The sequence below is a fragment of the Castor canadensis genome, chromosome X, assembly GCF_047511655.1.
Source record: "Castor canadensis chromosome X, mCasCan1.hap1v2, whole genome shotgun sequence".
Classification (NCBI taxonomy): domain Eukaryota; kingdom Metazoa; phylum Chordata; class Mammalia; order Rodentia; family Castoridae; genus Castor; species Castor canadensis.
Window position 1 is genome coordinate 126,333,656 of NC_133405.1, and position 13,516 is coordinate 126,347,171.

Genomic DNA, 13,516 nt, shown 5'->3' on the forward strand with positions numbered 1-13,516 from the left:
CGCCTAGCCCCAGCCCCAACCCCATGCCTCAAAGCCTTGAGTCCCCAAACTGAGGGGAAGCCCAGCTCAAGTATTCCTAAGCTGGCTTTCACTACCTCCTTGCAAGCGTGGCCTTCCCTTGCTTCCTTCATTTGAGGTAGCTCCCATCAGGCCATGCAGCACAGTGGACTAAAGCTCCTAAGTCATGGAGGCTGAGTCACAAGCAAATTTCGTCATGAGAACCTTTGCTGCACCTGACAGCTAAGCTCCTCACTGTGAGACGTCACTCCCCATTAGTAACACCTTCACCAGGATAAGTGCTACCAATTGAAATACGAACATCAATTGCAATACGCACCCCAACATCGGGGATCTGTACAATGAGAAAAACTTTGTGTCTAGAAATCAAACACCTTCTGTACTGAGCAGCATGCAGAGTCCCCAAGCACCAGTGCCTTTCGGCCTTACAGGACTGGTAAGGTAATCCTCAACAGGGAGACCTGTCACTGCCTGCTTTGTTACCCCACTGCACCCAGGTCCAACCAACTCTGCCATCATCTGCCACCAGCCCCATCTCTTCCTGAGACGCTTATAAGATGTTTGTTTGTAGGAGAAGAAGCTTCAGAGAGTTTGATGAACCTCAGCCCCTTTGACATGAAGAATCTCTTGCACCATATTTTGAGTGGAAAAGAGTTTGGTGTGGAAAGAAGTGGTGAGTCAGTGCTCCAGGTACCTCAGGGGAATGGCCTCCTTAATGTGCCGATTGGCATCAGTACTGGAGGTTGGAGCATAATGAACTTGGGATTGTGTGGTTCCTTGTTTCGGTGGGATAACAGAGGCCTGGGCTTGTGATCCCAGCTTTTAGGGATTGGGGACCATCACAGGTTTGCCAGGAAGCATTTCTTCTGCAGTATGCAATGTCATACATGCCTCTGTGCCCTGCATCTCCAATGGCCATAAGCACCAGGTACAATCACTCAACACAAGTGCTGGGGCATAACCATGTGTGTCAGGATGAAAGAGCTGTCCTTTTAAATCACCTTAGTGGTTCAGCCTTTGGCTTGAGTAAAAGTGGTCTCAACCAGGCCGCATGTCACCCTCAATTGGGTAGGAAGAAGACCCCTCTATGATCTCTGGAGGCCAGTTCCTTTGCTCATCCCAGTCTTGCTCACACCATTTTCATCTGTCCTGGAACCCTGCTTGCAGTAATAGGAAACAAAATCACCAAAGTTCTGGCATGATTCTGTTCTCAAATGCTCCCTAAATGTAATTGAAGCAATTATCATTTCTCCTCCTCATAAAATAGCTGAACGATTTGCAGACCCTTTGGTGAATTTATTTCATTCAGCCTTTCACAGAAGTGCATCATGGCTGTCATTCCTTTTATTTGATAAGAAGGACACTGGGTAATTTGTTTTTCTCCCAAGTGCGTGCCAGCCATAGACAACAATGGCATGGGGCAATTGATGTGTGTTGGTGGTTTTTCTTCTTTCCTGAGGGATGAGTGCTCAACATCCTGTCCAAAAGTAATTTCCAGTTCTTTCAAATGCCCAGTCCTTGAAATATAAATGTAAAAGATCAAGATCTAATGTGTTCTGCTCATCATAATAGGGTACATGGTTTGACACAGATAATTGTCATTGGATGTAATGAAGCCAAGAACTCAGAAATATCACTTGAAAATCACAAATTTGCAAGTAAGGACAGGAAACATGCTGACTTTTCTAAGCATAGCATCATTTTTTTAATTGTCCTTCAAAATGTTCAGTTTTTATAAGTTAGGAATCTCCACTAGGCTTAGATTTCTGCTTAAAATCTGAGATGTCAGAGGTAACTTTTTAGCATACACTCCCCTGAAGCTTCCCAGACCCCCTTTGGCTACATTTTTCTACTTCCCAAGTGCCCCTCCTCCGTTGTGGATGATCAGTGCGTCTCCTTGGTGGGTTCCTCCCTCTCCACTGCCTTCCACATCCCTGTCATCAGCAGGGTTGGGTGGGGAGCCACCTTTGATTGGGTCTGCAAACAGGAACAGCAGGATGGGAGAGGGTGGCACATGCAAATGCTCAGAGCAGTGCAGCTGGCCCAGACGTGGGGAGCATAAAACAGCAGGTGGGGCCCCATCAGTAGGGCTTCCCATGGCACCAGGAAGATTGTGTGGGCTTCAGCTTGAAGACAGATCCATGTCTGAGAGGATTCCCCATGGGCAGTAATATAGTCACACTTGCCTTTGGAATAATCCCTTGTGACCACAGCCCAGATGCCAGGCACATGAAGGGCAGATCTTGGGACAGGTGTGAGTCCTGAGGCTGGTGCTGTGTTAGAAGTGAGAGGGTGGTGGCCTGGTACAGTGGACAAAGCCTCCTTGCCCTCTGGTACTATTATAGTACCATGCCCTTTGACCTTTCTAAACTTCCCTCCTCAGCCCCAGGCCCTCCAGCAGGCTCAGTCCTCTCCCACGTGTTTTCCCCTGAAGGCCTGGGGTGGGCTTTCTTCCCTGCAGCACTACTAAATTCTGTCCCTGAACTGTCAATCCCTAGGCATTGTGTATTTATACCTGCACTCTGTGCCCAGACAGAGCATAGCATGTTGACACCCCCATCACTTGGTCCACAGCCATAGGTTCCCAAGTTCCAAGCCCTTCAGTGAGCATCTAGCAGATTTGTCATTTCCCCAAGGACACCTGGAAGTTTGAGGGTTACACAGGGCTACATAAAGCCCAGTAAGATCAATGTCCATCCTACCTATTAGTCATGATGAACTCTTTAGAAAAATGCAAATAGGGCTGGTGTGGTGGTGCACACCTGTAATTCCACCTACTAAGGAAACAGAGATCAGGAGGATCACACTGTGGGGCCAGCCTGGCCAAAACGTTGGTGAGACCCATTACAACAAAACAACCCAGCTACACTGGAGGTATAAGTAATAGGATCATGATCCTAAACCAGCCGTGGGCAAAAAGCAAGACCATATCTGAAAAAAATTAAACAGGGCTGGGAGCATGGCTTGAGTGGTAGAGCACCTGCCTAGCAAGCATAAGGCCCTGAGTTCAAATACCAGTAATGCCAAAAAAAGAAAAAAATACAAATACAATTGGATATATTATTGACCACCCATGAGATCAAATGTCATGCAATTATTAAATGTATTGTGATAGAACATTTAATGCCATGGAAAGGCAGTCACAACATATTAAATACAAAAAGAACTAGGCCCTTGGTATCCTTGGGCATAAGGTTCCAAGGAGATTACTGTTGAGGAAAAACTCTGAATACTTAGAACGTGTAGAGTTCAGTACTCTAGAATTACTCAGACTTACCTATACCATACACACAGTATGTCTGAGCAGCTGTAACTTGAGATTACATGGAGCAGGCTACATTACTGTCACAAAATTATGATTGTATATATTAATACTGTACACCAAAAAACAGATCTTATTTCATGCTCTGTATATTCAATACTGTGGAGGCTTGATTCATTTTTACCATAATACTGCCCAACCTCCGATAAAGACATGCCAACTTTCAACAAATATAAAATTTTCACTTTATCACTTAAATTAAGCACTTACTTACCCTTTTAGCTTGGAAAAATTAACCATAACTTTTACCTGGATTTCAGGTACCATTTGTTTCGAGGGGACATATTTTCACAGAATTATGGGCAGGTAAACACTTAGCAGATCACACAATGATTTAAACAACTGACAACAACACAGAAGTCCACATCAACTGAGCTGCGTGATGTAGACACAAAATTATAAAAGTTTTGTTTTTGAACTTTGTTTTTTAACTCACTTTTTCGACTGTGTTTAGAAGTACATGTAACTTGCGAATGAGGTGGGCTTATTGTAGATATATGTACATATAATATGCATATAATATATATCTCATGTTTATATATACCTATGTATGTGATATGCTGTATTATAAGGTAAAAACACACACAGCCAAACAAAAAGTTTGCAGGATACTGACTAAAATGTCAACAGATGTTTCTTCTGCCTCCCTTAGGTGGTCTGTTTTCCACAAGGACGATGTGTCTTGGGATAAGTAAAAGGTTATCTTTTAAGACCTAGTCAGTAAAAGGTTTTCTGCATCTGTTCCGTGTGCTGTTTAAGCAGTGTCTACACTTTCACACAGCAATTCTAGCACGACCTAGTGAGCCTTGCTGTGCTTGGCACTGGCAGTTGGGCACTGGCAAGGGCAGTGAGGCCCTCCTCTGATTGCGCTTATAACCAAGCTGGGGAGACAGGTGCAGACCCCATAAGCACATCACCTGTATTTCCTTCTGAGGGTGAGGTGGGTGCTGTAGAGTCCCGAAGAACCATGTGTTTCCCTTCCAGTGCGCCCCATCCATTCATCCACATCCAGCCCTGCCATCTCCATCCATGAGGTGGGACATACTGGAGTCACCAAAACTGAGAGAAGTGGCATTACCAGACTGAGAAGTGAGATGAAACAGGTAAGAACACCTTAGTGGTGGCAGCAAGTGGGAAGTAGTTCCTGCCTGGGCTCACCTCAAAAAGCCATAGAAACCCAGGTCATGAGGCTTCAGCCTCCTCTTTGTAGAGGATGTAAAATCGCTCTGCCTGGGATCTGAACATAGCCCTGTATCAGATAGGTACCCCAGAACTGCACACGTGAACCCCCCAATCCATCCTTAACCTTAATCCGCCCTTAATCTTCACCTGATGTTACATGTACATTCTGGAATATACCCCTGTCTCTTTGCTTCTGTGCCATTTAGAAAGTAAAATCATGTAAAAAGAACAACGTTACTCCATCAAATGCACCCTTCAACTGAAAGAACAAGAAGGGTTTGGAAATAGACCGGAATGACTGTGATGCGTGTATTCTCAACCTTCCACTGGTGTCTCTTTTCTTCAGCTTTATTTAATTCACAATAAAAATCCTTTTGATCTGACCCCCACAGGACTGCAACTCAACCTCTTTTCAATACTGATATGCCAGTTTGGTGCTAGGACTTAACCATGACACAGAAGGAAATAGTTTCCTTCTGACAGTGACCGGCAGTGAGAAATGCAGGTCTCATGCTGATCATGACCCACTGACTCCAGTCTGTGAGACACTAACGGTCATTCCCTGAGGTGACGTCAGGGTGATGGGAGTAGCAGGGCTTTCTTGACTCAGAGCTGGTTTTTACTTCCAAATGTTTTTACTTTCAGATGACCAGGAGAGCTAGTGCTGATGAACAGGTAAAACATCTTACCTTGTTTCTTCTGCGTGTGTGCTGAGTGTGATCTATGGCTTGAATGTGGACAGCGAAACTGCAAATATACGGTGTGTATGTGAACACAGGGAGGAGCGGCTCTGCTCAGTACAGTGGTTAAGGCAGACCAGCCCCAGGAACAGAAAGGAGGATTTGACAGCAGGAGAAATGACCTTGCCCTGTGCCTTAAAAAAAACCACTGATCAGATTCTTGGGCTTTGTAGGATACTTTGTGAGACAGGTCCAGGTGCTGCCTCACTGAGCATTTCTGTTCAAGACAGGGGACTAAATAGGGGGAAATGTGCTCAATGATTACGTCAGTTCAAAGAATGAAGCTATTTCTGTCTTCAGACCACCCAGGGCAGGTATTTAACCCTGAGAGGAAAAAATATCAGGGTACTGTTCTTTTCTATCACCTTGTGACATAGTCCCTTCTCATTCCTCCCAGAAAATTGGAATTGTTTTGTTGTTGTTTGTTTGTTTTTGAGATGTGGTCTCACTGTGCTGCGCAGGCTGGCCCCAAACTCCTGTGCTCCACTGATCCTCCCACCTCAGCATCCTGAGGAGCTGGGATTACAGATATAAACCACCATGCCTGGCTTTGGAGTCACATTCTAATAATTGATGTCTCTACGACCAGGGGAATATAAGCAGAGTGACATGAAAGTGCACATTGCACGTGTTGTCCAAGTGTAAAACACATTTGATCTCTCATTCTAGTTTACGCTTTTTCCAAGTTAGGAACCAACTTTCCAAACGTCTTCCTTTGCCAGCCACTTGGTGGCACCATCCCTCTGGTTACCCACATCCCAAAGGCCATGTGGATGGTTCCTTCCTCCTCCCTTTAATGCTGTCCTTGCATGTTATAGGGGTGAAATGACCACTTTTCTTCTGTGATATTCTATTAGCCAGTACCTATTTTGTGTTTGCCTACTTATGTCAAGGAAATACTTTCTGTTCAAACATATTTTTACAAAAAATTTCTTTTGGCTGCTTTAATGAAGAAACTGATGGAGTCTTTTACTGTGGGGAAAGAAACATAGACATTGAGTATTATTATAAATATGAATTAGAATTACTCATTTCAAGCCATCTTTTCATGACTTTAGAAATTAAACTGAATCATTCTATTGATCTCTGAAAGCCCAAACCATTCAAAATCTACTTGTATTAAATATTTAGGGATGCAAATAACACAGAAAGAATGTCTGGTGAAAGTGAAAACAGTAGTGGTGCAACTCTGATTTTCTAAAGTAACATTTCAGTTGTCTTTTTCCTTCCTGTACAGATACACACACTGTGACATGGAGTCATTCAGTGCCTATCTGTTCAAAATTTAATTGGTGCCATAGCATTCTAAGTTTCTACTCACTTTTGCAAGAACACCGTGTTTACAGACTGTACTCATGCAAGTTAAGGGTACAATGTAGATCCCATAGATGAGGAAATACTTTGTGGTCAAAGGTCATCAGCCTGATCACATATGTCACTCAAAGACTCTCTATGGGATGCCTGGTATTAGAGATTGGTATTTTCTTAGTTTCTGTAGATTTTCCTAATTTAACGTGAAACATTAGCATTTCATGGCTGTGACTTTGGAAAATGTGTCTCAGCTTGACTAGGCATTCTCCACAAAGGAATGGAACCTAGTACCATTTGCTATTTAAAGAGAGACCCTGTAGTGCCTTCTGCCCTGGAGCTGGTCCAGCCCTGTGCTGCAGTGCACCCTGGGGCTGCGTAGGCCTGTGCTGCAGAGTGAGAACCTGTCTAGCCTGCCCTCTCTGCCTTCCTTCCAGGGTACTTTTCATACTGCCCTTGTGTTTCTCCTCACTGCTGGTGTCTGTTGGTGTCACTACCCATGACTGAGTAAATTCTTTTTTTTTTTTGTAGTTCTTTTCTGTGGGCCAGGCTGTGTCCCTCAGTGTGCACTCTTCCAAGTCTGCGGTAAACCTGCGTTGGCATCGCATCCCTCCCTTCCCCTGCCTCCTTGTCTGTGTTTGTACCATCTGAATCCTCTGTGGCCTCACCCATGCTCCCACCTCACTCCTGACTTCTGTTTCAGTGTGTGAATACGCACACTCGGGCATGTGGTACTGGGAATGGAAGCCAGGGCCTCGCACATGCTAGGCAAACACTCTACCTCTGAGCTACATCTCCAGCACCTGAGCTGTGGCTGGGAAGTAGGGCACTTTGCGCTATCGGGAGTGAAGTCCCAGCTCAAGTGGAGGCCTAGGAAATGTTCTAATGTCTGAATCTGTGTCCTGAAACCAGCAGGAGAAAATCAGCTGAGTCATTGAGGAGTGCAGCTGTAATTACTTTTATTTGTAGCCAATTTCTGCCTTATTTAAATGGCAGTAATGAACCCAATGGAATAACCCAGCCTAACTGCCTTTCTACAAGTAAGATCTGTTGAAGTCAAAATGAGTACAGAGAAAAGAATCCCACTTTTTGCCCTGCTAGTGTTTAATAGTTGGGTGTTAGTTTTAAACCTTCAACGTGATGTTGCACGTTGAGAAATGAAAGTGCCAAATAGTCCAGAGAGAGGTGCCTGTGAGGATTCAGGTTATCCCTGTTATTCCTGCCCTGACCTGGAGGCCTAGGGGCTAGAATCCACCAGGGGCAAGACAGCAGGTGGGGAAGACAGGCCTGCTTTCCAGGCCCTGCTGGGAGCTCCTGGGCTGCCTGTAGATCAAGAGAAGCAGTGCTTCTCTTGCGGAGGCCAGAGGAGGCCAGCCTCAGGGGAGGAGGTGGAAAGGAAATCATGCCCTTTTCCCCCAGGTCAGCAGAGCCTGTCCCAGTTGAGCCACCATGGTCCAACCTTAGAAGGAAACCGAGGGCCAAGAACATAAAGCATGATTGAAAAGCATGGGTGGAAATGCCAAAATCTCTGAGGTTCCACACTAGCCAGGGATTTCTAGCCTTGAGCATTTCTCTCTGCCTTCTGGTCCTTTCCTCATGAATTATGCGTGGCAATCTCTGTGGCACTCACCCTATGTGAAGGTGATGGTCGCTTCTCTGTGGCATTGCCAGAGTAAGTAAAGTCAGCCTGAGAGGCTCACTTGCTCCACGGCCAGCATCTCTCTCAAAGCTCTCTTGTGGGCTGTTTCCCTGGAAGCGAGTAGGCTTCCCATGGCAGGCCAGAGTTCTTCAGTGGGGAACAGCCCTCAGGGTGACAGCTACCCCCATGAGCACTCAGCACAAGCCAGGCATGCTCTTGGGTTTCTGGGTCCCCTTGGTATGTACCATGTCCTGGGGGCTGGGAGGAGTTAAGTGACAAACCAGAGTGGGAAAGATTAATTGAGCATCAAGCTGCAGACAAAGTGGAATCGAGGAGTCCTCCCTGGGTGAGTAGCATCTGGTCGTGTTGAGGAGGTGAGTCAGCCTTCATGGTAGCAAGCTTTCCCTGGTGACACCTGCTGGGTGGCCCTTGAGGCTTCTGCAGACCATGTGGTGTCTGTCTTGCAGAGGTCCAGCACCCCATCCTCACCCACGGGCACTTCATCATCAGATTCTGGCGGACATCACATCGGCTGGGGTGAGCAGCAGGGTCAGTGGCTGCGCAGGAGAAGGCTGGACGGGGCCATCAACAGGGTCCCTGTTGGCTTCTACCAGAAGGTGTGGAAGATCCTTCAGAAGGTGCGCTGGGAGCTGGGCCTTGCTCTGCACACACTGGTGCTTGGGAGACACCTGCTCCCAGGGAAATGAGCCACTCCCACTCCCCATTTTCTTTGTGAGTCGCACTGGCACCACCAGGTATCAGGTAGCAGATGACTGCAGAACAACCAAACATAGCCCCCACTTGACTCTGGATAGCTCCTAGTGGAGAGCAGGGTTTCTCCACTTGAGCACAATGGACACCTGGTGCTGACTAATTCTCTGCTGCGTGGGACTGTCCGATGTACTGTAGGATATGTAGCAGTACCCCTGGCCTCCACCTACTAGTTGCCAGCTGCATCTCCCCCCACCCCCGTGGGGGTAACAAAAAAACTGGTTCCAAACATTGCCAGATGTCCCCTGCAAAGCAAATCGCCCCTTGTTGAGAGCCTCTGGCTGGGACTACAACAAGTAAGACAAAGTGGCAGCCCAGGTTGTGAGGGACTGACTTTGACATAGTTCAGGAACATAGAAAAGTTGGGAGATAGACAAAAACTGAAGAAGGCAGGGAAGGCTTTGCACAAAAGCTCTGTAACATCCCCTTTCCCCGGACGTTTGCCCTGGACAGTTCAGGAGGGTTCTTGATAGGGCTGGCTCCAACATGCTGCATATTCAGGCAAGCATGGTGTTCCCTTCAACCTGATAGAGCCCTGCTGTCTGCTGGGCACTGAGGGCCCACAGAAGTAAGACATTCTAGTCTGGCCCTGGGTCTCATGTGCTCTGAAGGCACAATCTCTCTCCCACCCTGGGCTCTCCCTGCTTCCTTGCCTGGAGGACAGGGCCCTCAGAGCCCCCTCCACTAAGCAACTGCCCACTGCTACGTGGCCAGATTGTGACAAGGCTGGGTTTGCCATATTCCCTGGGGCCTGTTAACATTTCACCAGAGGTGGTTGTTGGGAACTGCCAAGAGGTGACACAGCAACAGACTGTACTGCATACACCTGACAGCAGGAGAGCCTGGCTGAGCACCCATTGCCAAGGTGGGGGAGCATGGGAAGACAGGCCCCTCTGTTCTCTGCATGCCATAATCTTTCTCCTCCCACATCGACCTCAGGTTGTTCATGCAGCTCCCTGGGCCCCACCAGAGCTTGTCCTGCCTCTCCCACAGAGGGACAGAATGCAAACCATACAAGCTAAAAGTTGTTTCCAAACCAAACCAGACTTTTCCTAAACAATTTCTTTTTAGCTCCTTTCACAGTAGGAGAGGAGAAAACTGTAATCCCAAATGAGAACACACGCCAGCCCCCTCTGTAAAGCCACATAACCATTTGGTCTGTGTTCTTTCTGCAGCAGGCACCCCGGGCCAGTCACAGAGCCTTGGTCTCTGTGCTTTGTGGGCCTGAGGGAGGGTGCTGATCTGGGAGGGAGGTCAGAGCTTGCCCTGCCCCTGAACACCTGAACTCTGGTACCAACAGTGCCCACAAAGCAGAGTCCTTGGAGCCCTCAGTGATCCCTGGTCTACCCTCCCACACCTCTTTTCAGGAGCCCTTAGGCTGAAGTGAAGGCAGCACAGCTGCTGCCAGCTGGGACTCAGGAAGGTAAAAGGTGGCCAATTAAGACTCGGCCTAACCATTCCTAGAAAATGTCCCCACTCTTCCTGGATGTCACGTGCTTCCGTCCAGACTTCTACTGGCAGGATACCAAGATGCTTTTATTATGAAAAAGCAATTTGTATGAAGCCCACTTGATATTTATATACACGCGTGTGCGTGTCTGTGCATGTGCTCAAGTCTTTTGTGATTGGTGCTTATTATAGAAATCTCGAAAATAGATGCCTGCCGAGGCAGAGAAGCATCACTTCACCAGCAGAAGCCATGAAAATCTCTCTTCATTATGGCACCGAAGGGAGCCTGGCAGGCACCAGGGCCCTGTTGCCAGGTGAAATGCGGAGCCCCTGGGGAGGAGGATGCGACAGCTCCCGAGGGCATTGTTTCTGCATGATCTCAAAGATGCCTGCTGGTTTCCCCAGAATTGTTCCATCAAAAACACAGCCTGTGGGCAGTGAGAACAGTGCTCTAAAAATAACTGACAGTCTGGCGTGTTCCAGCCCTTATGTGGATTTCAGGGCAGGGAAAGCTGTGTGCACATGCACGCGGGAGTGCGTGTGCACTCGTTAGTGCCTGAGTGCAAGCACACACATGCTATCTTCTGGAGTATGACTGTAATTTCTGTGTTCTTCCTCCAGTGCCATGGTCTCTCTATTGATGGTTATGTCCTCCCATCTTCAACGACCCGAGAGGTAGGATGAAAAACTCAAATGCCAGCTGCTTTGTGGGTTTATTTCATGGCCTGTGCCTCTCAAGCTTATTCTGTATATACAAGCCATTTGCAGGTTTCATCTCTTTAGCCACCTCACCCTCAAACTGAGCACATGTGTTCCCATCACCTTTGCTGTCTTGTTTCCCTTAGAAACAACATATGTGGACTACTGAGCTCTTTAGATTTACCCAAACTCCATCTCACACGCAGCCTCCTTGACTCCTTGTCCTCCAGCCACAAGCTGTCATTTCCTCTGGGTTATTTTTCACCCATGCAGTCAGGTGCCTGTCCCAGGTACCTTGCTTTATACCATAGGGAATTTCTTTTTCTTCTTTTCAGAAGAAACAAATAAGAAATGGTCCCTGTCCCTGGAGGTCACAGTCCAGTGGGTAGTCAAGGCCAACTGGCTCCCAGGGAACAGCACTCAGCCTTCTACTTCAGAGGGTTCCCTCTGCACAATCGGGACAGTGGCCAAAAGGGTGGCAGCTTTTAAGCTGAGTTCCAACAGTCCTGGGGGCAGTGTTGGTTACAGGTCTGCCCTGTCTCTCACTGCTGGTCCCTTTGGCAGATGACCCCACATGAAATCAAGTTCGCTGTCCATGTGGAGTCAGTGTTGAACCGTGTGTCCCAGCCCGAATACCGGCAGCTGCTGGTGGAAGCCATCATGGTGCTGACGCTGCTCTCAGACACGGAGATGGAGAGCATCGGGGGTATCATCCACGTGGACCAGGTCGTGCAACTGGCCAATCAGCTGTTCCTGCAGGACCAGGTGGGTGTGCCTAAGCCACCCACTCAGCCCACAGCCAAGACATGTTACCTGGCTTGGCTGGCAATCTATCGAGGCTGTAGTTGTGTCCAATAGGAAGGCGTATACTCAAACAAAGAAAATGTCATCACAGATGGTGAGAAATGTCAACCACTTGGTTAGGAAATGGCACATTGGCCACTTGGGAAATCTGACAACTTTGGGGGATAGACAGGTATCAGTGTGGGCACCACTTGCTATATACATGGCCCTGGGTGAACTGGTAGCCTTATACACAAAATCAAGTTAGGCAAGACTCTGTCCTCCAAACAGTCAGTAATGCACTGCAAAGCAGGGTCTGTGAGAACCCAGCCCAGAGCAGAGGCAGAATGTCCCTGGGTGGCACTGGCTTCTTGCAGTGGGGCCTGGCTGTGGGTCTCTAGACCCGCCTCTCACCTAGTCAACCACTTCCAACAAGCAGAATGATACGCAGGGGAAACAGTGAACGCTACTCATTCTTTCTCTGCCTTTTCCAGCTGCAGTTGTCATTTGGAGCCCTAGACACCCTGGAGAAAGATCAAGATTCTGGAATTTGCCACTTGTTTTATGACAGTGCTCCAAGTGGGGCTTATGGGACCATGACCTATCTAACAAAAGCAGTGGCTTCTCATTTGCAGGAATTGCTACCCAGCTCAGGCTGCCAGATGCAATAGTGCCTCACCGGTAAACATGACCACTCTGCATCTGTCACTCTCCCCTAGCCTCACTGGGAGCTTTTTTCTGTCCCCACCCCACCCCCGAAGGTCCCCTGTGCCATCACAAAGCATGTCCTTTCAGAAAGACTTGCAGATTGGAAATGACAACACTGCACATGAAACCAACGTATGTTTAGAGCTGAAGAATCTGCTTCCCCAAGGAGCACCCTGGGATCATTTTCCAGGTTGATTTCACTGGAACATTTGTCACAGCATCTGGTTTCATGGACTCTTGAGAAAGAACTGGAAATTGGTCTCTTTTGAGTGCAGAGTGAACCGAGAAGTCAGCTTAAATTGGCTTTCACTGAGAGTTACAGAAATAGGTTTGATGAGCTGGTGACACATCTTGGAAATGGAAAGATCCTTTCAGTGGCAAAAACTAGATAAGCAGACCTTGACAGAGGAACATCTTAACAGGATGCTGTCTGTCTGGGGACCAAGCTGTTTACCAAATAGAACAATTCTGACATTCTGTGAAATCTTGTTTGCCTATGCCTTCTTTCTTTCTTAGCCTCTCAATGAGGTACAGAATATTTCCTTTTTTTGGTGTGACTGGGGTTTCAATTCAGGGCTTCCTGCTAGCAAAGCAGATATTCTTCCACTTGAGCCACACTGCCAGTCCATTTTACTCTGGTAAAACAGATTTCTCGAACTGTTTTGCCCAGGCTGGTCTCAAACATCAATCCTCTTGATCTCAGCCTCCCAAGTAGCTAGAATTACGGAAATGAGCCACTAGTCCCTGGCTCCAGAATACTTACTTTTTTTTTTAAAGCCCCCAGAGTCTTTCTCAGTTCTTGCCACACCGGACTTAAGAATTGCTTCACTTAGGAGCAGATCTCAGGGACTGTGTGGGCAGATGCCTGCGGCAGCAGCAGCCCACCAGCCATGCACA

At 47.5% G+C, this 13,516-nt stretch overlaps 1 protein-coding gene across 5 annotated transcripts in view; it reads left to right on the forward strand.

Annotated features, from left to right (window-relative positions):
• Nucleotides 1-13,103, forward strand: part of Phka2 (phosphorylase kinase regulatory subunit alpha 2) — a 77,411-nt gene extending 64,308 nt beyond the window's left edge. For 3 of the 5 annotated variants that reach the window (XM_074064217.1, XM_074064215.1, XM_074064218.1), the window contains 8 exons: nucleotides 590-691; nucleotides 4,325-4,443; nucleotides 5,168-5,197; nucleotides 7,102-7,155; nucleotides 8,677-8,847; nucleotides 11,051-11,104; nucleotides 11,693-11,893; nucleotides 12,406-13,103. In XM_074064217.1, the coding sequence (XP_073920318.1) occupies nucleotides 590-691; nucleotides 4,325-4,443; nucleotides 5,168-5,197; nucleotides 7,102-7,155; nucleotides 8,677-8,847; nucleotides 11,051-11,104; nucleotides 11,693-11,893; nucleotides 12,406-12,582 (908 nt within the window). In that variant the 3' untranslated portion in view covers nucleotides 12,583-13,103. Of the gene's footprint in view, nucleotides 1-589; nucleotides 692-4,324; nucleotides 4,444-5,167; nucleotides 5,198-7,101; nucleotides 7,156-8,676; nucleotides 8,848-11,050; nucleotides 11,105-11,692; nucleotides 11,894-12,405 lie in introns of those variants that run through there. The other 2 variants (XM_074064216.1, XM_074064219.1) reach the window with 2 other exon arrangements.
• The last annotated feature ends 413 nt before the right edge of the window (nucleotides 13,104-13,516 follow it).